This window comes from Spea bombifrons, chromosome 2, assembly GCF_027358695.1.
Source record: "Spea bombifrons isolate aSpeBom1 chromosome 2, aSpeBom1.2.pri, whole genome shotgun sequence".
NCBI lineage: Eukaryota > Metazoa > Chordata > Amphibia > Anura > Pelobatidae > Spea > Spea bombifrons.
The window spans coordinates 61,185,291-61,210,796 of NC_071088.1; the positions used below are offsets into that span (position 1 = coordinate 61,185,291).

The following is a 25,506-nucleotide window of genomic DNA, read 5'->3' on the forward strand; positions in this document are numbered from 1 at the left end:
GGCTGACAATTCCCAAAGTGACATGCCTTATAGGATATTCATCATAAGTAGAAAGCTAATGAAAGGTATATTTCTTTAACCTGCAACATCAACTGCTACATTCCCCCACCACTGAGTTAACTCGATTACATCTTAGACTACTTTCTTACTATCATATAATGAATAGTATGTAACCTCAGTCATGACGACCCACCACAAGTGTTCAACTTAACAGAAGGCTCTTTGATCACAGATGTACATGGGTGCCATCAATGTGGCCATTCTTACAACATGCTCCAGACTTAAACCAGGTATGTTTTCAATTTGGTATTCAGTAAATGTAGCAGATGTCAAAATTCCTCTCGCCAACTCTGATGACCTCGGAAGCATGAGAAAATATACCCAAAAAAGCACATGCGCAATTTTCATTTCACACTTGGCATATCTTTTCTTGCATGGAGAGGGCTCAATGAGTATTAGGTAAATGTTGGTGATTTTCATCCTGGATGTTCCTGCTCCGGTGTACTCCCCCTATAAAAATAATAAATAACAAAAAATGTATCTCAGCAATAAACAACAAAAATGAATGGATTAGAAAAATAAAAGGCAGAAACAAAAGAGGAAAGACCAATTACACCAGGCCATCTCTCTTGCATCATTCCTTTTGGGTCTTCTCTCTGGGTCTACTTCCACTTCTCACCCATTTGTTTTTTAGTACCTGTAAGATTCTCCAGAGCAGATGGCATTGGTGGAGCAGGTCCAAGGAGTGTTGGCTTTGCTTGATAGTTGGTCTCCAGGTGTGGGGGGCTCACTGGGGCACCCCTAAGCCTCCTGTAGGACTTCACACCCTCCAAGCTGAACAGTAAAAATAGCATCAATGTTTTTTAAGTCACATTTATTTGAGGAGCACAGTAAAGGTAGTTGGTTACCTATGCCTTGAAGGAGAAGGAGCTGGTTCTGTGGTATAACGAGGGGGTTCGGATGCTCGACGCTGTAGCCCAGCTTCAGGAACACCATCCCATTCATCTGCAACGGAAGGGTAGCACACAGCGCTAACTGGACGGCTCACGTTAACAGAGGTTTGATGGAAAAGCTCTTAGGTAAAATGAAAGAAGATCTAATTAGTGAACCAGATTAAATAAAATATTTTTTTACACTTTACAATGAGGTTAGTCCATGACATATTGTGTATAATTAACCCCTTAAAGACAAAGCCATCGGGTTCTGTAAGCTTTATTTTGTCCCACAATTTGGTGAATGGGGACTATATGTTTAAAATAGTTCATAGAGAGAGTGAGAGAGAATAAAAGAGTGAGGGTTTTTTGTAGTTGTAATGAGAGGGACTGGAATTGTTTAGGACTTTATTTTTTTTTTACTTTTTATTATTTTTGCTTTTTTTTTTTACTCCAATGACAGCAGCAGCATGACTGAAGATCCTCTTTGGTTCTCTGCAGACTGTAATAATGTCATGATGACACCACTTGGGTCCCTTTAAATGTTTATTTTAACTTTTTGAAGAGGGTAAAACATAATCCAAAAACATAATACAACGTTTCTTCACTCACTGCGTGTATGTGTTTTGGCAGGTAGTGGAGGTGGGAGCCCCTCACTAAAGGATCTTTGTGGAGCTGGTGGTCTTGATGGCACAACAATGGTTTCATAAGTTCGGTTGGTGATGTCCAACCCAGTAGATCCTTGTTTATGGTGAAACCTTACAGGAGAGGGCAGCATAAAATTCTGGGAGGATGAGAGTGGGTTCAGCTAGGAAATGAGATAAAATATACCATATAAACAGGTCACAATACATGGACACAGAGCAGAACCAGTTATTGAAGCACACACAATGACAATATACAGCTGTATTCCAGACTTATATTTTTCTTAAGTATTCTTGATGCCGATATCACAGTGACCCATATTGCAGGAATAGTAAGCATAAAATAAATTAGCTTAATAGTTAACAAATTGTACTACTGTACAACTGGAAAAAGAAAAGGCCATCAAATGTATTTTATGCAGAAACCCTTTGTTATTCTAAATAAATCCTTGCCTAATACCTGTTCTATAATTATCAGTATGTGAGTGTGATATTAGAGGTGTCTGAATTATCCTGAAAAGGATATAGCACCTGCAAATATCTAGTTATGAGTATTAACAAGCACCACAAAGTGATGGAGCATGTGTGAGCTATGTTGCAAGTGAATATTTATGATATTAAAAGAATAACACGATGGCTTTTAACTGCCAAATGCTGTCTTGGGCAGACAGGAAAAATTTTATCTTCACTTTATATGGGCAACATTACATTATTATTATGGTTTTTTTATGCTTGTACATACGCATGCTTTGTATTTTGTACAACCTGTATTTTGCAGCAGTGTCCATAACATCCTGAATGCTGCCAGCCCCTATACTGTCAATGGTTGGCTCTGTCTTCTTTTTAATGAACAATGTCATTTTTTTGTGTGACATATATTACATATGTCACACAAAAAAATGACATTGTTCATTAAGAAGAAGACAGAGCCAACCATTACACCCTTCACTCAAAGGGATCTCTAGAATCTAGAATTGTAAGAGGCTGTAACACATTTAAATGGCTTGTAGTCCAAGCCATGGTACACATCTGTCTTTGGTAGAACAGCCCTATAATATTTGCAATTCCCAGGGATGGGTCAGCAATGCATATTACAAACAATAACTGCTGATGAGTAAACACTCAGAAAGGCAGTGCCAGCTTCCCTTTTTTTGTGCATCGTCACTACCCATTGATTACAGGCACATTGGTAAAACCAGCTTTGTCTATTTACACAAAGAAGCAGTTTGTCAGAATAATTTATGTGGACAAATAATTGTTTTTTAAAGTCATGTAGCTCAGTATTACGTTCCTGAATTTGCACTACCAAGGGAAACGCTACTTTTAAAACAGCCTTTTTTTTCCTCAACATGTGTGATGCTAGGTTTCACAGTGGTGTGTGTGTGTCAGAGGAATTGGGTCCTTAAATTATCAACACGCTAATGGCAATTTCTAAATTTCTAAAAATTCTTGCTAAAGGATGATTGGTATTTCTTTAGCAAACGTGGAGGAGAAAGCGCACTCTGTGTGCAATCTTCATCCGATCCATAACTTAATTACTTCATTGCTGCATCCACACGGGTGTGCAAAAGGATCAATAAACGTTTTATGCTAACAGCACTTAGCCAAAGGCTTAACTCTTTAGCAGAAATACAGTACCAAGCACCTCCTTCAGTGGTCCAGTGGTGAGTCATTTTATTTTCTTTTTTAATATATATATATATTACTCTTATAACATCCATATATTAAGTCTGTAGTTATCATGCTTGCCTGGCATTTCTACCAAGAGCCCTGGCAGAAGAGTGGCTGTAAACCACAGCAGTTTCATCCCACACACGCATGGCTACTTGTATTGTCCTCACTGAAGAATGAGAGACATTGCCAACAAAGGAAGATTTGAAATTACCTTCTCTCCATCCTCATCTTCACTGTTGCTTTCCTCCTCCTCTTGGTGGAACCAGTCAAAATCCAGTTCACAATTAAAAGTGCCACAAACTGCTCTCTCCAACTATAGCCAATCAGCAACAAAAACAAAACAAATTGTAAAATATCACCATCATCCACATGAAAGCATATTGTATATCGTGGATTGTGTGTCAACGTACCAATGCCTCACATTCTGCGTGCTTCAAACTATGTGCCAGCATCAAAGGGGTTAACCCATCGCCATTAACTGCAGAAATTAAAGGAGGATAAATGTGAGTTATCTGCGCTTTTACTGTGTTTCAATGTAATCGTTAGAAGTTGGGTGGTAAGTGTCCTGTTTTTTGTCTATCAAGAAGATTGATAGATTTTGTTGAATTTGTGAATATATAGATTTCCAGTATCTAAGTATATTGGAAGCAAGTACGACGCCTGAAGACCTACCTTTTAGAGATACCAGTGGTATCGCATATAGTAAATAAAGGTTAACATATTATGCAACAAACAAATGGAACTAAAACAAACAATCAGTTACACATGGCTTGGAATAGTATGCATTCATTTTTTGCATGTAGAGTAACAGTTTTCTTCTCATAAAGCAGAATTGCATGCTTTTTCGTCTTCTATAATTTGAGCATATATATATATATATATATATATAAATATATAACAATGCACTAAGGATGACAGATTATTTTCTTCAGGGAGAACAGTGGCAAAAATCAACCCAAAGGCTGGCAGTCAGTAGTTTTCCTGGTCACATGTCTACTCGGCGGAAATAAAAGATAAAGATAGATAAATAACCCTTCCTAATAAATATTGCACGTTTCCTGACAATGCATTACAGATCAAGTTTTACTAAGGACACTGAACCAGAATATGAACATATTCAAACCTCCATCCAAATAGCTAATGCTTATATTAAATGTGCAAAAATTATTATTCAGGATTATAGATTATATATATATATATATATACACACACACACACACACACACACACACTATACATGTACATACACACACTGCCACTAGTAAAGTGTACTAGTAAGTCACCTAATCTGTATGACAAAAAACAGAACCACGACGTGTACAAATTTTTATTATTATCTTTTATTTATATAGTGCCAACAAGTTACGCAGCGCTTGGTAGAATATATCTATATATATTTATGGTATATGACTAAACTAGAATAGACCGACTAAGACAAGCTGAAACATTAGGTAAAGAGGGTCCTGCTCACACGCTTACACAGAGCATTTACTTGATATTGAAATATGATACATACACATTTTGCAAGCAATATCTTACAGTATCAATATTCTCAGAGGTGGTTAATTTTGTGTGATTTATGAGATTTAAATACGCTATTGTGATTTTGTCATGTTATTTTCTTGTCCTGATGCGATGGCTCTGGAAAATCAATTTAAATCAAATTCACAGCAGTATTTAATCCGGTGTGGATCAAGCTTTTCTCACTTTTTATTGCAAGATTGTGCTATTGATTCATTGTCCATGGATTTTTCTATTACAGAACATTTATTCTGGTTTTGTGATCTCTTGTCTCATTACTCACTAAATTGGTTCCAAATGCAAATACGTAAAATACGTAAAATAATCTCAATTCTTGAAAACATTTTATATGAGTAATCATTAGTTATTCAAAATGACTTTACTATAACAATTAGCTAATAAACAAAAGCATTTATTTGTTTGAGCTAACAGTAGTAGTTGACCAATAAATGGGAATTAGGGACGCCACATTGGTTGTTATAACCTTCTTCTGTAGCAACAATCTCCATCAATTGGAAGTTTTACTTTGATGTTATCAGGTGCACAGCGGTCTAGACGTGGTCTAGTTGCGCTTATCAGCTACGCTCGTTTAATGTGTTGAGTAGCAAGAGATTGGCTGTTGGACTTCTGGCTTGAAAGTTCAATTACGTACTTTTTTTAGTGTGCAGTCTTCATTTTCAATAAAAGTCTGGACTTGAGATGGCTTATTTAATGTAGCTCCCTGTGTCTAGATGGCAAAATGCCTAAAAGTAAGTCAATGGGTGAGGTGATTGCAAGATCACATAACATTTGGAAATGTGTGGACTTCTAATTATGGCTTAAAAGTTATGTTTTATACAAGTACCCCATGGATTTTGGTTTTATACAAAGAACCCTCTCCGAGCATTCTTTTTGAAAGTTTTGATAACTTCTGTTCAGTTGGCGGTTTGGGGGAACGGAGCTTGGAGTGTAACAAGTACATTCCCCGTTTAAGCATTGAATTATATAGAGGGCAAAATGTAACAAATGCTACAGCATCCACATATCTAATCATCAGTAGGTAAGCATCCCAGTTTCACTGTTAGGGTGATGGGTCATGTATTTTGACGCACTGTGCAGTAACGTGCCTAAAGGGGGGCGAGGGGGAGCATTCTGCCTTGGGTGCCACTCCTCACGGAGGTGCCCGGTGGCCTGCTGGCCTTACTGCTGTAACGACCGCACACTCTACGAGGAAACTCTTTTCCGGCGCAGGGGGAACAGGAACATGGGCGGGAATAGAGTTTCCTCATACAGTACGCGGGCCCAACAGCCGTAAGCTACGAGCCTGCTTTAGCCACATAGACGTCTGCACAACCCCCGGTGATACTCGGCCGGGCCCCAGACCAGTGAAATATACAAGACAGGGAGAGTGAATGGGTGAAGGGGTGAATGTTTAGGGGCAGAAATTAGGGGGCAGCTGTGGCACAGGCAGGCTGCTTCGGGGGGAAGCCATGGCACAGGCAGGCTGCTTCGGGGGGGGCAGCGGGGGGAACAAGAGTGTAAGCTTGCGAGCAGGGTTCTCTCCACCTAGTGAATCGGTTAGTCTGTCAATTCTCATCTTGTCACACCCCTTGAATATATGTTTTGTGCTGCGTAAATTGTTGGCTATATAAATAAAAGATAATAAATAATAATAAATAACAAGCAGGCTGGTAAAGGGGCAGCGGAGGGAACAAGCAAGCTGCTAAAGGGGCAGTGGTGGCACAGGAAGGCTATTTTAGGAGCAGAGGCCTACCACGTCAATGTCTGGCTTAGTGAAAAGTAAAAGGGGTTATGATGCACTACTGTCAATGTCTGGCTGGTGGGAATTACGCAGTATCATATCTGTTCAGTAAATGTTATTTATTATTCTATCTTTTTCTAGTTGACATACAGTTAAAAATTTGTGAAATAAATATTTTAATAATCATCTTTTTTGCGGGGGGGGGGCGGGTGCCACATACTCTAAGTACGCCCTGGCACTGTGAGTTATGAGGAGTTGTGATGTATGATCACTAATGCATTTTAGTAGGATGTTAGAAATAAGTATCCCCATGTCTGTGTTTTAAGCTGAGAAGTACTTGTCCTGATGTACATGTATAAGGAGGATGTGAGAGCTATAAGCCCTCAAATCAGTTTGCTGGTAGATAAGAAGGAAGCATCCTTTTGCCTGCGTATAAGAAGCTGTGGTGTATTATGTGTATTACGAGGGGTTGAAAAGGTACCTTCCTGCCTTCCTGTTGCCTGTGTATTGGCGGCAGATTGGGTGCTGTAGTGTGTTCCCATCGGCTGGAAATGCCCGGCCACATGCTACATGAGCATAAAAACATAGCGTTTGGGCTTACATATCCAGAAGTCAGCTGCACTTATGTCATCACACAATCTGTTAATTAGCAGGTCTAAAAATAAGGTAAATACAACCTCAGATGAACAACAACACATGACATATTACATTGTGTCATGATTTATTCAACAAAAATAAAGCCAAACTGAAGAAGACATGTGTGAAAAACTCAGTACACCCCTACTGCTTCCATGTGACCACTATAAAATTGGACGTTCTAGCAATTTGCTGGACTAGAGCATTCAGGCATGTATTAACACAATGCCAAAGAGGACACCAACAATGATGTTAAAGATGCAATTGTTGCTACCCATCCATCAAAGTAGAGATGTATGGCCATAACCAGCATTGCCATGTTTGGCGAAAACCAAACACAGCACATCAGCACAAACACCTCATACCAATTGTCAAGCACTTGGAGGGGCGATGATTTGTTTTGCAGACACAGGACCTGGGAACCTTGCAGTCATTGAGTCCACCATGAACTAAAGTATTCTAGAGTCAAATGTGAGGGCATCTGTCAAACAGCTAAAGCATGGCTGAAACAGGACAATGATCCCAAGCACATCATCTACAACAGAATGGCTGAAAAATGAAAGAATTAATGTGTTGCAATGGCCCAGTCAATGTCCAGACGTCAACCGGATTTTTGTTGAATAAATCATGACACAGTATAATATGTCATGTGTTGTTAATCTGAGGTTGCATTTACCAAATTTTTAGACCTCCTAAGGAACAGACCATAGCATTCAAAAATTTTTACATGATATGCAGGGTCTGGACATCAAGAAAAAGGTAAACTGCATTCTGATGCCTCAATATTAAGTGTAGATGCCTCAGGACAGAGACAAAATGTAGCAGTCATTCATCATTATGAGTTAACAAGTGAGTATTGTGGGGGGTGTTTACCTGCAGTCACAGATGCCTTTGCTCTGAGAAGAAGCCGTACACAATCTGGTTTGTTGTATCTGACAGCATAATGCAGAGCTGTGTGCCCATCTGTTGTTGATCTGTCCAGAATTCCCCTTAGAAAAAAAATTATATTTCCATCCGCTGACTCATATGTATGCACAGACACATATCGCACTGCAAATCATACTCTCCATGGACTTACCCATTTTGAATAATAAAATCCACCAGAGGGAGAGATGTCCTTTCGCACAACCGTACAGCAAGGTGTAGCGGAGTCTCGCAAAAATCCTGAGAAGTGTTGAGTTAAAGAAACAGTCAGCTCGAATAAATGGGAAGTTAAACCAAACAAAGATGAGGATGCACTCTACATTATTTCTAGAAAGCATAGCTTTGTTCCATTCCTTGACTTGAGCACCGAAGATTAAAACGGCTTCTGGTTCTTTTTATACCCCCCTTGAATACTGACTTTCATATCTGGTTATTATTGGGTACCTGGTTATCATGGAAGGGCACTGGTTTGCTTAGGTCTGCACCGTTTGCCATGCTATGTAGCAGAGCCATCAGATCTTGCCTCTGAATCGCATCACGAACTCCATGGAGAACACTGTTTCTCTCGCGTGCAACAAAGCTACGCTCTACATATTTAGCTGTGATATAGTCCTTCCTGGAGAACCTGTTGGAAAACTGAGAAGTCAGAACCTAGCATTCAAACTAATTCCTGAATGGAAATTGCTAGTTTCACCAGTGAAAAACGGCGGGAAAATATTTGGGTTAAATTTTCATTTAAAGGAGTTAATGTTTGCCATGTAGCCAAAGAAACGCTCTACCTTTCTGCCATTTCAAGATTTTATTTTGAACCTGGCTTTCCTGTTTTGAAACTAAATTCCAGACAAAAGCATTTTCTTCAGAGAACAAATGTTCTTTTCTAAAGAATTCTGGCTGTGCTATATCGTCCAGCAGCCTCCTCCACTGAATTTGCCCCGTAATAAGTGCACAGTTAAAATGTGCCTTCTGAACACCAACATACGTTATTCCAGGTGCTTTGTATTAAAGCTTTTACTTTTGTTAACAGGTTTACTTCCAAAGTAGACTTTATGATAACGTAGTACTACCCGCATAAACAAAAGTTACAAACATAAAATACGGACAAAATTATTGCTGTCAATATTTTTTTCTCCACTAGACAGCATAGACCGTTTCTGCAAGGAATTGTGAAAGTGTAATTTCTTTGTTGCCAGCAATAATTATGTAAACAATTAATTAAGCTGTAGCATACTCTACAATACTAGAAATCCTGAAAATATAAGTCCTTCCTAGTAAAAAAAAATGCTGTGTGTGCCAATGTAGAAAAAAATGAACTTCCAAGAAAGTAATATACATTGAGAGAAATGCCACTGCTCGAGATATCCATTGTGTGTTTTGCACTCACATGTCACTGGTTGGAGTAGGTTTAGGATTTGGATTCGGTAAAGATGCCTCAAGGACTTCATTCAGTTTGGTGTTTCCAATAGTAACTGCAAGCTGCAGAGAGACAGAGGACATCAGGACAGGTTAGTTCAGCAATATAACTGAGACCAAATGTCCATCAGGGGACAGTGTGACACATACCAGGAGTTCTGAGGTACTTAGCAGGTCAAGTGTTAATGACTGGACGCGGGAGTGTCGCACACCCAGATCCCGATGGATCCCAGAGCATTCAATGCAGATCAGAATCCCTAAATTTGTAGACACCCAGGAGGGCTCTGAGAAATAAACATAAAAAAAGATTATGCTTCCCACGCACAACTCTAAATTTCCTTCCAGTAAGAATGAAGGAGATGATCAAAAACGAAATGAAACAATGCAGTGATACAGAATAAAGTGAAGGTTGGGAGTGGTAGACAAAGAAGACAGCCGTGAGGAAGAACAAGCACATATAAATCAGTAACTCAGTTACACATCTCATGTGAATTGTTTATGCCCAGCACTTGTCTCTGAAAGCCATAAACATATTCCAGATTGATTATAAAATTCACCAAACTTCACTCGTCAGTCAGCAAACATTTCACGCCACAAAGGAGTCTTTAGATAGAATTTATGCAACAACTGAATTCTTTCTATGCTCGTTTTAAGGTTTTTTGATATGTTCACAAACACTACAGACAGAAACAAACTGAAAATGAAAAGAGAAGGATAGGGGGAAAATTGGTTGAAGAGGGAGTGTAAATTTGGTGAAGATGGAGGATAACAAAAAATAAAAAGATCGAAGAAGAGGGAAGGAACCGTGGATAAGAAAAAGGTACATTTCACAGCAAATGATAACAAAAGTGTATATGAAGATATGGAGGAACTTGGAGGAGGGGTACAGTGATAAGGTATAATTTATAAAATTTTAAAGAACATAGAGAAAAAACATAGTTGAAGGGAAGGGGTAAGCAGCTTCATGAGGGAATAGTGTGAAGGGCTGTTGGATCACAGAGCCGCCTTTAAACATAAAGTGGCCCTATGCAAACACTCCTGTTCCCATCCTGACTGTCGCTGAGTGGGGCTACCTGTCTGTGAAGCCAATTGCACAGACCTTTAACACTAACTCTGCAGTCTGTGTGCTGCTTGCTGAATGCTTGCTGTGTTAGAAAAGATCTGTGCAAGCAGAACCTGCCCTTTTTGCTCTGGGTTAATGACAGCCCTGATCACAGCTGAATACATAAACATGGAAGACAGGAGTCTAAAAGTGACAAGGCAACTCACCCGGGGCTCCACAATCGCAGCACACTTGATTTCCAGGTATGGACCTAATCTCATTAATGATCTGCTTTGTTAGCTGGTGGGCACCATCATTAGAACCTCCATCGCACCCAAATGCTGCATTCAGGGACTCATCTTTACTATTCTGCAGTACAGACACCCATCTGAAAAACAGGCAATATAAGACTAGAAGGAGAAAGCCCAAGAGAGGTTAAAAACCATGGTGAATGGCCCCATCATATACTCACACCACAGCTTCAAATTCATCCTCTGCCTGGAAGTGATATGTTCTGTTATCTAAAAGAGGTGTCAGAATATAAAAAAACACTGTTAACATAAGGTTATGTAATGACATAACTTGAGACCCACACTATGCCCACAAACTCACGTGTGATTAGGTCAAAACTCCTTTTGTCCTCAGCATTTGGCCGCACTTGACATGTAAGTAATTTGATTTTAACAGGAGGACGGTTGATCTAAGGATAAAACAGAACATTGAATTTGAAGCCTTTATTGCCCAGCATAGAGCATGGCGTAATAGTTTACTCCATGAATACAACAATGACAGCAACTGCATCTTACAGATGTACAACTGCAAGAACGCACACAAGCAATGCGCGTCTGACTCCAAAAACAGTGATGCCGCAGACAAACAGTAGGAGCATTGGTCCACCTCTACACAAGGTGCCTGCACCTGACCAACACTTATGCACACTGCTTCCATGAAGAAAACAGAGCACAAACAGTTAATGAATCTGATTTGTAATAACAGGTGCCTGCTAGAGGACACCACAGACGACACTTGCCACTCAACTCTTCAATAAACCATTCAGTGTGCCAACTAATAGACAGTGGCATGTGCTCCAAGTAACGGGCACATACAGTGCCTGGAGAAAGTATTGCCTTTGGAATTTTTCTTTTTTGTTGCATTACAACCTGGAATTAAAATACATTTTTATTTGGATTCCATGTAATGGACAAATACAAATGTGAAATTATGATTTTTTTCCCCTTTTTAAAAAAAAAAATCTAAAAAACAGAAAATTGATGCATGCATTTGTATTTACTTTGCTATGGAGCCCCTAAATAAGATCTGATCCAACTAATTACCTTCAGAAGTCACATACCGTATTTGCTCGATTATAAGACGACCCTGATTATAAGACGACCCCCCAAATCTGAATATTAATTTAGGAAAAAAAGAAAAAAGCCTGAATATAAGACGACCCTATAGGAAAAAAGTTTTACCAGTAAATGTTAATTCATCTAAACTATTTTTTTTAAATAAAAGCTATGATTGAGAAAAATATTTTGGTTTTATTTCCTTCTATTTTCCAATCTGCCCCCCAGTTATGCACATCTGCCCCAGAAATGCCTTATATCCCCTATATGCCACTGTGCCCCATGATATGCCTTTTAACCCTCTAAATGCCACTGTGCCCCATGATATGCCTTTTAACCCTATATGCCACTGTGCCCCATGATATGCCTTTTGATCCCCTATGTGCCACTCTGCCTCCAGAAATGCCTTATACCCCTATATGCCACTCTGGCATTTAGAGGGTTAAAAGGCATATTATGGGGAAGAGTGGCATATAGGGAGGTTTAAGGCATTCAGGAGGCAGAGTGACGTATAGAGGGTTAAAAAGGCATTTCTGGAGGCAGAGTGGCATTAAGGGGGTTAAAAGGCATTTCACAGAGCACTCTGCCTCCAGAAATGCCTTATGCCCCCCATTTAACACTCCCCCGCCCCCCCCCAAACTTACCGGAGCTTCTCAGTCCCCTGTCATGTAGCCGGTGCAGCGTGTAGATCCCACGCACTTACGCTGCAGCCGGAAGGAGGCGTGGCTAGCAGCCGGGGTTGTCTGCTTCCATCGCGCAGACCTTCCCCGACTGTGCGGGGAACTCTGATCTCTGACAGCCAGGGAAGGTCTACGCGATGGACGCAGAAAACCCCCGCTGCTAGCCACGCCTCCTTCCTGCTACAGCGGAAGTTGTCTACGCGAATCGCGTAGACATCTACACGCTGCCCCAGCTACACACCGAGGACTCAGAAGTACCGGTAAGTGGGGCGGGGGGGGGGAGACAGGAGGATCCAGGTCCCCTGCAGCTGTGGGGGATCTGGATCTTAGTCGTCTCATAGTCAGACCTATTTGAGGTCTGATTATAAGACGACTCCGATTATAAGACGAGGGGTATTTTTCAGAGCATTTGCTCTGAAAAAAAACTCGTCTTATAATCGAGCAAATACGGTAATTAGGGTTGGGTTAGAAAAAAAAAAATCCCAAGCACCATTAAATCCATTATTGAGAAATGTAAAAATATGGCACCAAAAAAACTGAAAAGAGAGAGACACCCACCAAAACTCAGGGACCAGACAAGGAGGACATTAATCAGAGAGGCAACTAAGAGACCAAAGATAACTCTGAAGGAGCTGCAAAGTTCCACAGCGGGGATTGGAGTATCTGGCCATAGGACCACTTTAAAAACCGTACACTCTGCAGAGCTGGGCTTTACAGGAGAGTGGCCAGGAAAAAAGCTATTGCTTAAAGAAAAAATAAGCAAGCACGTGCACGACATGTGCAAGACTTCCCAAACGTATGGAAGAAGGTCAGAAGGAGGGAAACTGGTCAGGATTGAAGTAGTAAAGGACGGCGCTAAATACAGAAATATTCTTGAGGGAAACCAGTTTCAATCTTCCAGAGATTTGAGACTGGGACCAGGGCCGGCCTTAGGGGTCTGCGACCGCACAGGGCGCCATGGTTGCAGGGGCGCCTGACCGGGACTTAGATTAAAGCATCGTTTTTTTTTTTTGTTTTTTTTTTAAACTTTATTTAATATCATTGATGTTAAATAAAGTTTAAAAAAAAAACGATTCTTTAATCTAAGTCCCGGTCAGGGGCGCCGAGCGGTTGCTCGTGAAGTTCTCGGCAACCGCTCTGCGCCCCTTACTCTCCGTGACTCCGTCGCGGTGCCAGCATCTCATGTTGAGCGCCGGACTATACCGGCGCTCAACATGAAATGCCGGCAGAGCGAGAAGACGGATGCCTCCCGCTCTTACCGCAGGACTCCGGCAACAAGGTAAGTGGGGGGGTAGTTTGAAGGGGCAGAGGGGGGGGTAGTTTGAAGGGGCAGAGGGGAGGGGTAGTTTGAAGGGGTAGAGGGGAGGGGTAGTTTGAGGGGGGGTAGTTTAAAGGGGCAGAGAGGGCGGGTAGTTTGAAGGGGCAGAGAGGGGGGGTAGTGAGGGGGGGCGCCAGAGGAGTAGTCCGCACAGGGCGTCACAACGCCTAAGGCCGGCTCTGACTGGGACGGAGGTTCACCTTCCAGCACGACGATGACCCAAAACATACTGCTAAAGCAACGCTGGATTGGTTTAAGGGGAAACATTTAAATGTTGTTGGAATGCCCCAGTCAAAGCCCAGACCTCAATCTAATCGAGAATCTGTGCTATGACTTAAATACGTAAAGATTGCTGTTCACCAGCAGAACCAATCCAAGTTGAAGAAGGTGGAGCAGTTTTGCCTTGAAGAATGGGCAAAAATCCCAGTGGGGAAGCTTATAGAAATGTGGTACCAGAGCTGTAAGAGCTGCAAAAGTTGGCTCGCCAAAGTTTAGACTTTGAGAGGTGAATAGTACGCTCAGGTTTTCTATTTTTTGTCTTATTTCTTGAATGTTTTACAATAAAAAATATTGTGAATCTACAAAGTGGTAGGCATGTCGTGTAAATCAAATGAAACAAACCCCCAACAAACCCATTTTAATTTCAGTTGTAATGCAACAAAACAGGGAAAAGGGGAGGTGAATACTTTTGCAAGGCGCTGTAGCACCAGGTGCACCTGGTGAGCTTTAAAGCACCCATGACTGTAGTTGATGGAACAACCCCGCTGTGTCGTGAATAACTAAATCCTACGTGTTTTCAAATATTTATTTCATGGATTTCATGGAGCTGATAAACTGCAAACACTTGCTTTGTCAGTGATGTCTAGTCAAATACTGCAGATGGGCCGACAGGCTCTTAAGGGATTTATCCTGTATTTATTAAATGGTGTTCCTGCTTCTTCGTCTGCTTTTTGTATTGACAGTTATTGTTGGCGTACACTCTGTGACAGTAAAATGAATTTACCCGTGACTCTCTCTTTATTCCCTACCTGCAGGCTCAGGCTCGTGTCACTCTTAGTACTTAATGTGAAGGGCCGCCAAGCCGACTGCTTATTGGTGTTTTGTCCCTGACTCGCATTAATATGAGAGATTATAAACGCACATCAATGTTGAGCTCTTTACCTTTTATGGTGTGCTTGATGACCACTTTATTCAGTATTGCCACGCAATTAAATAAGCAATCATATTTAGTTCTTGTGGCTTAAATGTGCATGTATGTAGAAAAATAACGATATTTGTTATAATATTAAATTTGTTACAACGTGCCTAAAATCCTGTGATAAAATCTTGGGATTTCAGTTGTTATCATCCTATACTGTAGTGTCCTTTGTTTGAACCGGAATCTGAGTATTCTTTTTTCGAATATTTCAAATGGGCTGTATCCAAGAAATCCTAGTGCTAAATTGCTTTTTCGTTCCATAGATCAACACTCCGCTCTCCATGTCCAACAAACATGACCTCATATTCCAAAAACACTCTCCTAGGTCTCTCCTTTACGGTCTGCTTCACATCAAGTATTCGTTCTACTTTTCTTACTTTTTAACAGACCACGCTATGTGAACCAACACTTTATTCTCGTGGGTAACTTCCAGAACGTACACTTTAAAAGGTACATCTAAGCATTTTGTGCTACACAACAAGGATTGTAATGCACTTCTCTGTATAATCGCATGCTCATTTCCTCAACTCTGCAAACGGAAGACCAACACGCCTTCTGGTATGTCTAGACTTGTAATATTACTAATTATCTGTATGTTGTGTCAGCCGAGCGTAGTTTACAGATCATCTAATAATAACATTACCCTGTTTGCATATACCTCATAGTGCATTATTTACTAAAGATATCAGCCCCATTAAATGAGAATTAAGACACTAATGTCACGTTATTACATCAACCAATTATTTAAACACGTCAATAGGTGAGGTCATTCCCTTTGGAAATGTAATACACTGAAACCCTTATGCTTGTTAAATCCCAATGTTTTATGTGCGAGCCAGATTATTGAAATTTATGCAATTACTGTTCAATCAACATAGCAAACATTCTCTCTTGTAACCACTAACAATTACCAGTAAATGTGGCAAACCCAAGGGATTAATTACAAACTAATCTATGGAATACTGAAGCTTCTAATTAGACAAAACTAATTGTAACGCAAAAGAAAGCTGCACCTATACAGAGAAGACTCCCCCAAAAAATCCAAGGATATAAAGGAACAGAAAAAAGGTATATTATATGCAGAAGAAAAGTCCCATTAAGAATGGTGGATATGTAATCTGCATATAATACACCTGAGGAAGTCATATTGTATAGCGAAGCGCGTTGTGTGAACTTCTACTATACCTCTGGACCTTTTGGATTATTTCAGCCTGCTTTTATGGACTCCGTTTTCATTATGAGCCGGGTCCCGTCTTCTTTCATGTGAGAATGGGTTTTTATCAAATTTGTTGCGCCTATGCTGCTTTCTCAGGATATCTTTCTCGCTGTTTGTTTACCCCGGTAGGCTATTGCTGGAGGGCACCCTTTACTACTCCTTAAGGGCATTACTACTACAAAGATAACCATGAAGCATTCTTCTACATAGTGCTTTTCACGCGTGACATCACACTCTATGGCGCTTGGGAATTTAATGACACAGTGCACTTCTTTCTTTTAATCTTTTTTACGAAAGTAGTAAAGAAAAAGTTAAAATAGTGGCGTATTGGTCCTAGCATATCAGTCCAAATACTCTTATTCCGAAGTATTTTAAAACCAAATGAATAGATGAATTGTAGAGTGTGTTTTAAAAACTGCTTCCCTGTCTGATAATGGCTGGAGTTATCTGGCAGAAAGAAATCTGATTTCACACGTGTGTCCTGTCAGTGTGCAGGTGTCAGAGGACATGTATATTACTAAAGGCCCCCGGTTCATATTTTTGGAATGCCTGTATGTTCCTATTTCCATATACTTTTTTTACATGTTTTTCATTTAAAAGAATGCAGACCCTGCCTTTGGAGGGTGGGACTCCCGGTGGGGAAGGGGAAAATCACATAGCACAGTTCTCAGAGATAAAACATGTTACAGCACGGTACTAATGGTCATGGTTCACAGACTCTGACATTCAAACAGCATTTAGCTTAAGGGAAAATAATCAGGTTTTTTGTATGTTCCTCTGTTAATATGCACATAGCTATTATAGCAAGTTGTGCTAAGTTATAGGTAAATTATAGTTTGCCTTTTGGACTTGCAAAAACAAACTACTCCACAAGCCTAGGACATCGGGATATACTAAAACAAGAGGTGAAAATGCAAATGATAGAGGTAGACCGGCCATATAACTGTATCCCAATGTAAACATAGTGAACAAAGAGTAAGAGGTAGGTAACAAGTTAACCCGTCAGTCGAAGACTTCCCTGAAGACGTTTTTGAAGGACTCCTGACAAGGGGAAGTCTCATAACCCATGGTAGGGCACTCCAAAAGAAAGCACCACTTGAAAATTCTTGTTTATGTGCATGAGAGGCATAGATTAGAGGAGGGGATGGGGAGGATAGCATCAGAAGATCGCAGGAGTGTACATTTGGTCATAAATAAGAAAATGTAGGTAGGGGAACTGCTACAAGAGCATTGTAAGCGAGACTTGGGTCTTTGAATTGAATCCTGAACCATATAGGCAGCCAGTGAAGAGACAGGCAGATCAGAGAGATGTCATAATCAAGATGGGAGATGCAAGATCAAAAAACAGTATTGGGTCATTCACACAAGGCCAAGCAGCGGCAAGGAGGACATTTTTATTCTGAGCTATTCACTAACAACTTGCGGGCGGCGTGCAGTCACTAGTTCCTCACATCAGGTACTCACTATTTCCATAGAAACACAGTAAGTCTATCTTAATCTGCCTAAAGCAGGGCTCGACAATCCTTGGATGCCAGGTCGCCATGGCGACTAAATTAAAAAAAACCCCTGCTTTCTAGCCCCCAGGGTTTTGCAGTACTACCATCATGGATCTGGCACCCTATGCTTTCTTGCAGAGTGTGGCGTATCGGGTGCCATGATGCTCCCAGCGGTGTCCCCTCACGGCACTCACCGTACCCCGTAGGAAAACATAGGGGGCAGGATTAACAATGGCAGAAGACAGGCAGCAGCATGGCTGGTCTCCACGAGGTGAGAGGGGGAGAAGTGTACGTGAGTGTGTGTATATTATAGTGCCAGAATCAGTAGGCCTACTGTACTGTTTGTGTCCATAGTGTGTAATTTTATATATCTATAGTGTTAGCCAGTGTGTCTGTTACTGTATAGTGTTAGAATGTGCAAACATATAGTGTATGGCAAGGCTTGACAAACCCCAGGCATCAGAAAAATAAAATCTTGATTGGAGAAGAAACAAGCTGGCCTAAAGAAACACTTTCCTTAAGACATTACCGCTTCCATACTCACAACTTCCAGCGACCATATCATAAGCATACCTGAGAACGTTCTAAATGAGCTGAGACGCTCTAAATATTAACCCATTAATAACCCATCATGCAGATTTTATATAGCAAATCATCAGATGTGTTAACCAAGTCACTCTGATAACTTTCCTCACAGAAACCTTAATTTGTCATTTTTTTAAATATAATATCTTAAAGATGGAGACTTAATCACATAAACTCTAATACTGAGCAATCAAATACAATACAATCAAATTATTAAATACATAATTCTGGCTCTAGCAAGAAATTGTGGTAGCTGTTTTTTAAGAACACGTTCTAGTCTAAAAACTAGAAAGACTAAAACAGAATCTATAACACAAGGAAACATCCGCAGACCAATGTTACCTTAAAGATACTTATAAAGTTATCCACTAAGCAGACATTACTCATGAAGTTTAATCCCTTCGCCTCCTCCAATCTTATAAAGGCTGCCAGGCTGATCAGCAATAATCAGCAACTTAACAAAAGGATGGAGATAATGGGAAGGAAAAAATATGTAAATACCTTTCCTCTGTGGCATGCAAATAAGGTGTTTTTTATTACAGTTACATAGGTGTATTTAGTGTACAAAACTGTAATATGTAGGCTTTGTGAAGTTCTATGGTCCCTGTATTAAATTGATAAATTAACAACCATTCACACCAGTAGTCAACACACACTAAGCCTCTATCTATAACACACAAAAGCTATGGCAACATCTACCATTAGCAGCAAATTAGCCTATTAGCCGTTACGTTACACATACATGAGCAAAGGCAACTTCCCATTATTATGTAGAGATAACGGACATTTACATTACTCACCGTGCTATGCGATATAGTGAGGTATCCATATTTCACTCCGCATTTTCTTTTCTGCCAGACCTTTCGAATACTATTAGGATTAAAATAGAATTTGGTGGTGATTTATGAAGAGCAACTTTGCAGATAGGTGATTAAAAATTATAAAGGGCTATATGGACAAATAAGGAGGCGTTAAATTGATAGCTTTTATGTACTGTATGCTTATATTTGGGACACAGTGTCAGTATTAAGGATCATAAAAAAAAAAAAACAGGCAGTATCATTAAAAAAATACTTACCCTTCGCTCTTCTTGTATAAAAACCCAGATTTCTCCGTACCATGCTGCTTGTCACCTTGGTGTTGGTGCAAGCTATAACCAGTGCCAGAATCCTTCCTGTTTAGCCCATCCTGAGAAGAAAAGGAGAAATCAAGGTGAATTGATGGATTTAAGATCTTTCATGGGAATGTTAAATATCACCCACTCTCACCTCTTTACTGTCCATCTGAAGCTGTTTCTGGAGGTTATCTCGAAGTTCTGAAAGTTGTTTTAATTCCTCATCCTGCGTCTGGTGAATCTTTGGACAAAGGAACAATGAAGTCCTATAAGTTCTAAGATCAGAAACACCTGTGTGGAGATCAAAGGGACTCTCACACAGAAACGGGCCGGGGCAACACTCACAGTATGGAGAGATGTTGACAATTTCTCTATGAATGGCAGGAGACTCTGTACAGCATTTAATCCGTCCTGAAAAAAACTACAGAGCCACAATCATGGAGATGAACAATGAGAAAAGTAGAGAAAGCAATGGAAATGGGGCACTGAAACAATACATAGTGAAGAATGAAACACAGTACAGGCTAAGACACATTACCCCACAAAAAAGTAGACTCACTTGCGTTGGGCATAGAAGTAGTTGATCAGACATTTCAGGAACTCAGGACCCTGCTTCACCTGTGTTTCGCCCAATTTGAGAAGATACTGAGGGAACGGAAAAAGAGACATAAGAGTAATAATGAAAGGAGTGTATTAAGTAATGTAATAAAAAAGGTAACATATGAAGGTATAAGAGAGGGATATGTAAAAGTCATATGGTTCTAAATATGTAAACCTTCTCTTGGCTCAATCTGTTCTCAAAATCATCCAGTCCTTTGGTTTTATTCTCTCTGTTTCCTCACCTCACACAAGTGCAGCTGGAACACTTTCCGTTCTCTGTCGGTTTCCTCAGCAGTTTCTGTATCTGCGCGAGGCCCTCCTGAACGTGTCTTCTTCAGCCTGTGTGGGGGTGACATTTAGGATCTTCAAACTGATATGCCATATTATCCCACCAATCAGCCATCCCCAACACCAGGCACACTTACATGCAGGACAAACCCTACCATATAGGCAATCTACTTAACTGCCTATGGTGCTGAGTTAATTAAAGGTGCTCAGGATAGGTTCACTCCTTTGTTAGAAAGGAAGATGCTGCAGAAAAGGGCACTGGGGACAGGTTGACTAGAGCCCTCCCCAGCTTGCATTTCTTTATTAAACATCTAGCATATTCATTGCAAAATGCATTCCTCTCAGCTAACACCCAATGTTCTTACGCTTTTATCTCGTACTCCTTCCAGCCTCTGTCTGTCTGTTTCCTCAATTCCTACAATGGTGGAAAGGGTTCCATATAGACATGTTATGAAACAGATAAAGTTGGTGTGCAGGTATAATCAGAAAAGAAGTGGGTGCATCAAACTTACAGATCGGCCATCTCTTAAATCCCCACGTACTAATGAATCCAGTGGGAAGGACAGAATGCTGTTCAGATTGTGTATCTTTAAAAAAAAAAAAAAAAAAAGAGAGAGAGAGAGAAATATGGCAAGACCTCCTCAGCACTTAAATGCACGCTACTCCCTTTTCTATGATTTATTCCATTCAGTTCAGCTCTGCCCCTGATGTTCTATGTTGTTCTCTTTAATTGGAGCCATATGGGGAGAAAATGTACAGTCAGCTTAACAGTGTTATATGCAGTCAGTGTATTGGAGGGAGGGGAACAAGAGAGAAAGGGTAAAACACAGTTACGGGTGGAGGGGGTTAGAGTGTATAAAGGAAAGGAGAAGTAAAAGAGCAAAATGTCTCACCATTCTGCCGAAGAGTGAACTTAACTCCCGTGAGAGCACAGATAGGTTAAGGAAGCCTGTAGATAGTTCATGGTTGTTGGAGGAAAGCTGATTACTACCCAAAGACTGTAGGCCTTCCATATACCCCTCCTGAGCATCAATGTGAGCTGTTATGGAACACAAAAAGTATTAGAAGGAAGCTCAACCAAAAAAAAAAAAAACATTACTTGCATGCAGCTTCTCTTGCCACTATTTGCTGACAAAATAATGTCACAGGAAGCGACCGTCCTGCTTGTCGTACTGCCATCATAACAAGTAACCATAGTGCCAACACTGCCTGTACTGAGTAAATATTCAGAGATCTATAGCATTCATTAATCCTCACTTAATCTTACCAGAAATCTCAAAAGTCACCTCGGTGAACATGCGTCACCCTATCACGACAAATTTTAATTTCAGAGTGCTGCTTTCTAATGAAGGTAAGCACCGAATCTGCCTGAGGCCTGGTTAATTCCGCAAATAATGGTCCTTGTATCTATACCAAGAACACACACCTATATCACGCATCTCTCAGACTGCTTTCACATTTGGGAACACTCATTTAAATATTGTATCATATATATATATATATATATATTCAGTTAATTGGAAATTACACCAGTATAAAAATGCTATTGATAGGAAAGGTGGGGACACCCAAAATGTCACTGATATAGCATTGTGGAGCATCTGCACATACCAACACCTAACACACATAAATACACAAATATTTATTTAAACAGCGTCTTGAATGCTGCCGTTTTACTGTGAACAATATGTACTCACAAAGCCCCGAAGTATATATGGATCGTACACTTTTCCGGATCTTGCTCAGAACCTGAAGATCATTTTCTAAACTCTATGGAAAAAAAGCAGCAAAGAAGCATGGTCACATTATAGTAAGGGTAAGGGCAAGACATGTCATGATAAATGAAAAGCGGTATCAAGATAATAAAGTAATCAAATAATAAAGTATCAAGTAATATAGCGGGAGAAGCAATGTGTATGTTTGTAACTGACTTGCTGGGGGTGGAAAATGATGCAGCGGTGAAAGATAATGATTTGACGTGACAGAATAACGGAGAATGATAGAGGAAAGAGGGATTCATGGAGGGGAAAGGTAAAATGAATAGCATGACAGTATTGGTATAATGGGTAAAGCAGGGGTGAGAAGGCACAAAGTAACAGAAAATGAAGGAAGTTAAACAACATAGAATAAGAAAGGAATTAAGCTATAAAGTCGGGAGGTTAATGATGTATTGAAGGCAAAGAAGAGAAGAAAAGAGGGCAATTGTGGAAGGGTAGGAAGAAGGGGTTATAAGAAGATGTAAGGGGGGGGTCGGGTGATAAAGAGAACGTGGGAATGGGGTCATACCAAGATGGTTAGTTGATATTACCGTATTTATTGCTTTATATAGCACCATCATATTCCACAGCACTGTACAATGGTAGTGAGTGATTAAGAAAATAAGAAGTAGGACACGAGGATGTATTTAAGAAAAAAATATTAATGAATTAGTGTTTTACTTAGTTCTAAGGAACAGATGAATTTAAATAAAAATTAGGTAAAACAAACTGGGTTCTAATGAACGAGAAAAAATAAAAGTATAAAGGAGGGGAAAGAAAGAGGAAGGGGGTCCTATCAGCAGATACACTCAATTGGTTGCTATGGTCATGAGAAACCTCTTATTAAAAACTTTGCATCAGAAAGGATCTTTATAAATGATGTTGGGCTGACAGTTCTGAATATTTTGGCAGCTGACTATTTGACCGTTCACTGCTTTGGTCACTTAATAGTTTCTGGAAAGAGCAAAAACATAGGGATATCCTACCTGTTCCAGCCAAGCCACATAACATCAGATTTATTGAGGTTGTTGCTATGCAACCATGCATTCCCAAAGCTAATTTAAAAAATACCTTAGAGTTATGAAAGAAGCGATTCTGGTGCAACATTGGAAAAGTGGTCTTCTTATGACAATAACCAGCAGAACGTCACACAACGGTTTTTTTTTTTTATCTATAGCTCCTTTGCTTTAGTGATCTCATCATTTAAGAGAAAGATATTTAATTGCAACAATCTAAATCATATTTGGGGAAATTGTGAGGGGGGGCAGAGTTGGTGGGAAGAAGGAAAAGACTGAGATGATGGATGAAGTTGTGAGTGGAGGGCAACTGAGGAGACATGATACACTCATTCAGCAGTTGCCATGATAGGAATAGTGTGAATATGGTAAGCAACGAAGAGGTTTATTTTCTATTAGTTGGAATGCGGAAATGAATTAATTCATATTGCCCCATATTCACTCTACTACCCCTCTCACAGCTTCTTACTCCTCCTCTACCGCAAACCGTACTCCTTACCCTTCCACACAATAACACAATAAGACAATGAAATGTGTGCGGTATGTGGCAATCACAGAAAGAAAATATTCGTGAGGTAACACACACCTGCGTGGCACAACAACACCTCAACCACATAAAGCAGTTGTAAAGCCGTGCAAAGGGCGCCAACACCCCCTCAGCACAGGCTCTGCGTGCAAAGGGTGGACCACATAATGCTGGATGGAAACCAGCTACATACGTAAACTATGTAGCAAACGTACAGTGTGTATTTATTATTATTTATTGTTTTATACATATATATATACACATACATTAAATGGAATGTAGGTAAAGAAAACATATCAAGAGAGTGTATAGAGTTCACGCACTCATATAAAGCACATATATGTTAAAGTGTACCCACCTCCTCTAGGGTATTAACGCCTTGTCTGCACTTCTGCACCCTGGAGATGAAGCTGGGGGATGGCGAACCCAGTGGGTTCTCCGTAGTAACTTCCAAGAAAAGTGACAAGGGAGTCGAATCTGGCATGGTGGTAATTCCGAACTTCTCCTTGGTCACAGTAATCCGGGTTGGCAATTGGGACTTTCTTTTTACACCCGACTATACATTAGGGGGTCTCTGTATAAACTGCACCCTCGACGTTTGCGATATACATCCAGGTCTGTATAACAGTTAAAACAGCCCAGTCCGGGCATTTGCAATACGATCCGGCTTCAGATTCCCTTTTTTTTATATTTCTGGATCTAGGTCAAGGTTAATCTTTGGGTGGTCCTACTTCGTATCCAGAACTCTATATCCAGATTAACCCCTTAACAACAAATAATTTGAATCCAGAATAATGCTCTAGCATCCTTTAAATAAACAGAAGACGCGGCAGTTCATATTCTCCCTTGACATATCTTTCTAAGGTGACGTTTCATTTCATCATGAATTACCCCGTTTAGGTTCGAGTCATCCCGAAATCATTTAAGAAACTTTTTCGTGTCTTTGATTTTGCTGGAACGTGTTCTGAGTCATCGTTATTGGCTGAAGGATCGCTTTGCTAGATCTGGACTCTGGTCTCTGGATCTGGGGCGAGTTAGCTGGTCCTTCATTGGCCCGGATTACTGTATATATACATATATGTATATAAATATATAGCCCCTCCGATATAGGATCTACTGCGCACCCTTTGGATTGATTTCTAGAATCAGTAACAGAGGAGAAGGGTGTCCCTCCTTTCTCCCCACCCCCTGCCTATCCCAGTCACGTGATCAGACAGCCTGGAGGAGCAGAGCCTTTCATCTACCTATGTTTTGTACACATATTGGGACTTGGAGTCTGTCCTTGGCCCCACAAGGTGTCACCACCCTCCCTGATACAAACAGAAAGGAAGTATGGGGACAATAGATCCTTTCTCCTCCATTGAACATTAATACAGGATTTTTTTTTGCTAGGAAGTAGTTTGTCCAACTGCAGGGTAAATCAGGTAAGATATGCACTGAAGTTAGAACATGGCACCAACTATACTTTGCATGTTTTTATAAGTTTTAAAGTACATGTTTATTACACCCAAAAAGGTAATGAAAGAGTAGTGATTACATAGAGTAACTTCCCAGGAGGGATGATAACGGTAAATGCCAAAAACAGCATAAAATAAGTGCTTAAAGGATATAACTTGTTTCTTACATTGGTTGCCCAGTCTAGCTAATTACTATTCCTTCACATGGTTAATTTACTTTGAAATACAAATACATTTTAATATTAAGCTCATAATAAACTTAGGATGGACCATTCCTAAATTCCCTTGCATTAAATGCTCGGTAACTTAAATCTGATTTATAACATAAAACCATCATAGTGTAGTATGTTTTCTTTTGTTTCATGGATTGCTTCGCTGGTGACCT

The 25,506-nt window shown here is 40.2% G+C and overlaps 1 protein-coding gene across 1 annotated transcript; it reads right to left on the bottom strand.

Annotated features, from left to right (window-relative positions):
- Nucleotides 1-201: 201 nt before the first annotated feature.
- On the bottom strand, nt 202-24,808 carry LOC128472554 (arf-GAP with SH3 domain, ANK repeat and PH domain-containing protein 3-like). The gene is made up of 25 exons (XM_053454454.1): nt 24,023-24,808; nt 22,063-22,135; nt 21,259-21,404; nt 20,878-20,952; nt 20,731-20,780; nt 20,320-20,416; nt 20,037-20,122; nt 19,823-19,898; nt 19,632-19,718; nt 19,442-19,551; nt 19,164-19,233; nt 11,137-11,224; nt 10,997-11,045; nt 10,752-10,912; nt 9,633-9,766; nt 9,454-9,545; nt 8,517-8,697; nt 8,227-8,312; nt 8,022-8,137; nt 3,661-3,728; nt 3,462-3,563; nt 1,545-1,740; nt 909-1,074; nt 698-834; nt 202-510 (listed from the first exon to the last, which is right to left on the bottom strand). Exons 1-25 carry the CDS (start codon nt 24,146-24,148, stop codon nt 446-448), a joined length of 2,637 nt encoding a protein of 878 aa, XP_053310429.1. The 5' UTR covers nt 24,149-24,808; the 3' UTR covers nt 202-445.
- Nucleotides 24,809-25,506: the final 698 nt, after the last annotated feature.

What these genes read in the sequence shown, in the direction of transcription:
- LOC128472554 (XM_053454454.1), bottom strand. Translation starts at nt 24,148, where the DNA reads ATGCCAGATTCGACTCCCTTGTCACTTTTCTTGGAAGTTACTACGGAG. An exon ending in TACTTCTATGCCCAACGCAA is followed by an intron (nt 19,899 to 20,036) that starts GTGAGTCTACTT and finishes GTGGCTCTGTAG; the next exon opens with TTTTTTTCAGGACGGATTAA. An exon ending in CCTACTCCAACCAGTGACAT is followed by an intron (nt 8,698 to 9,453) that starts GTGAGTGCAAAA and finishes GTTTTCCAACAG; the next exon opens with GTTCTCCAGGAAGGACTATA.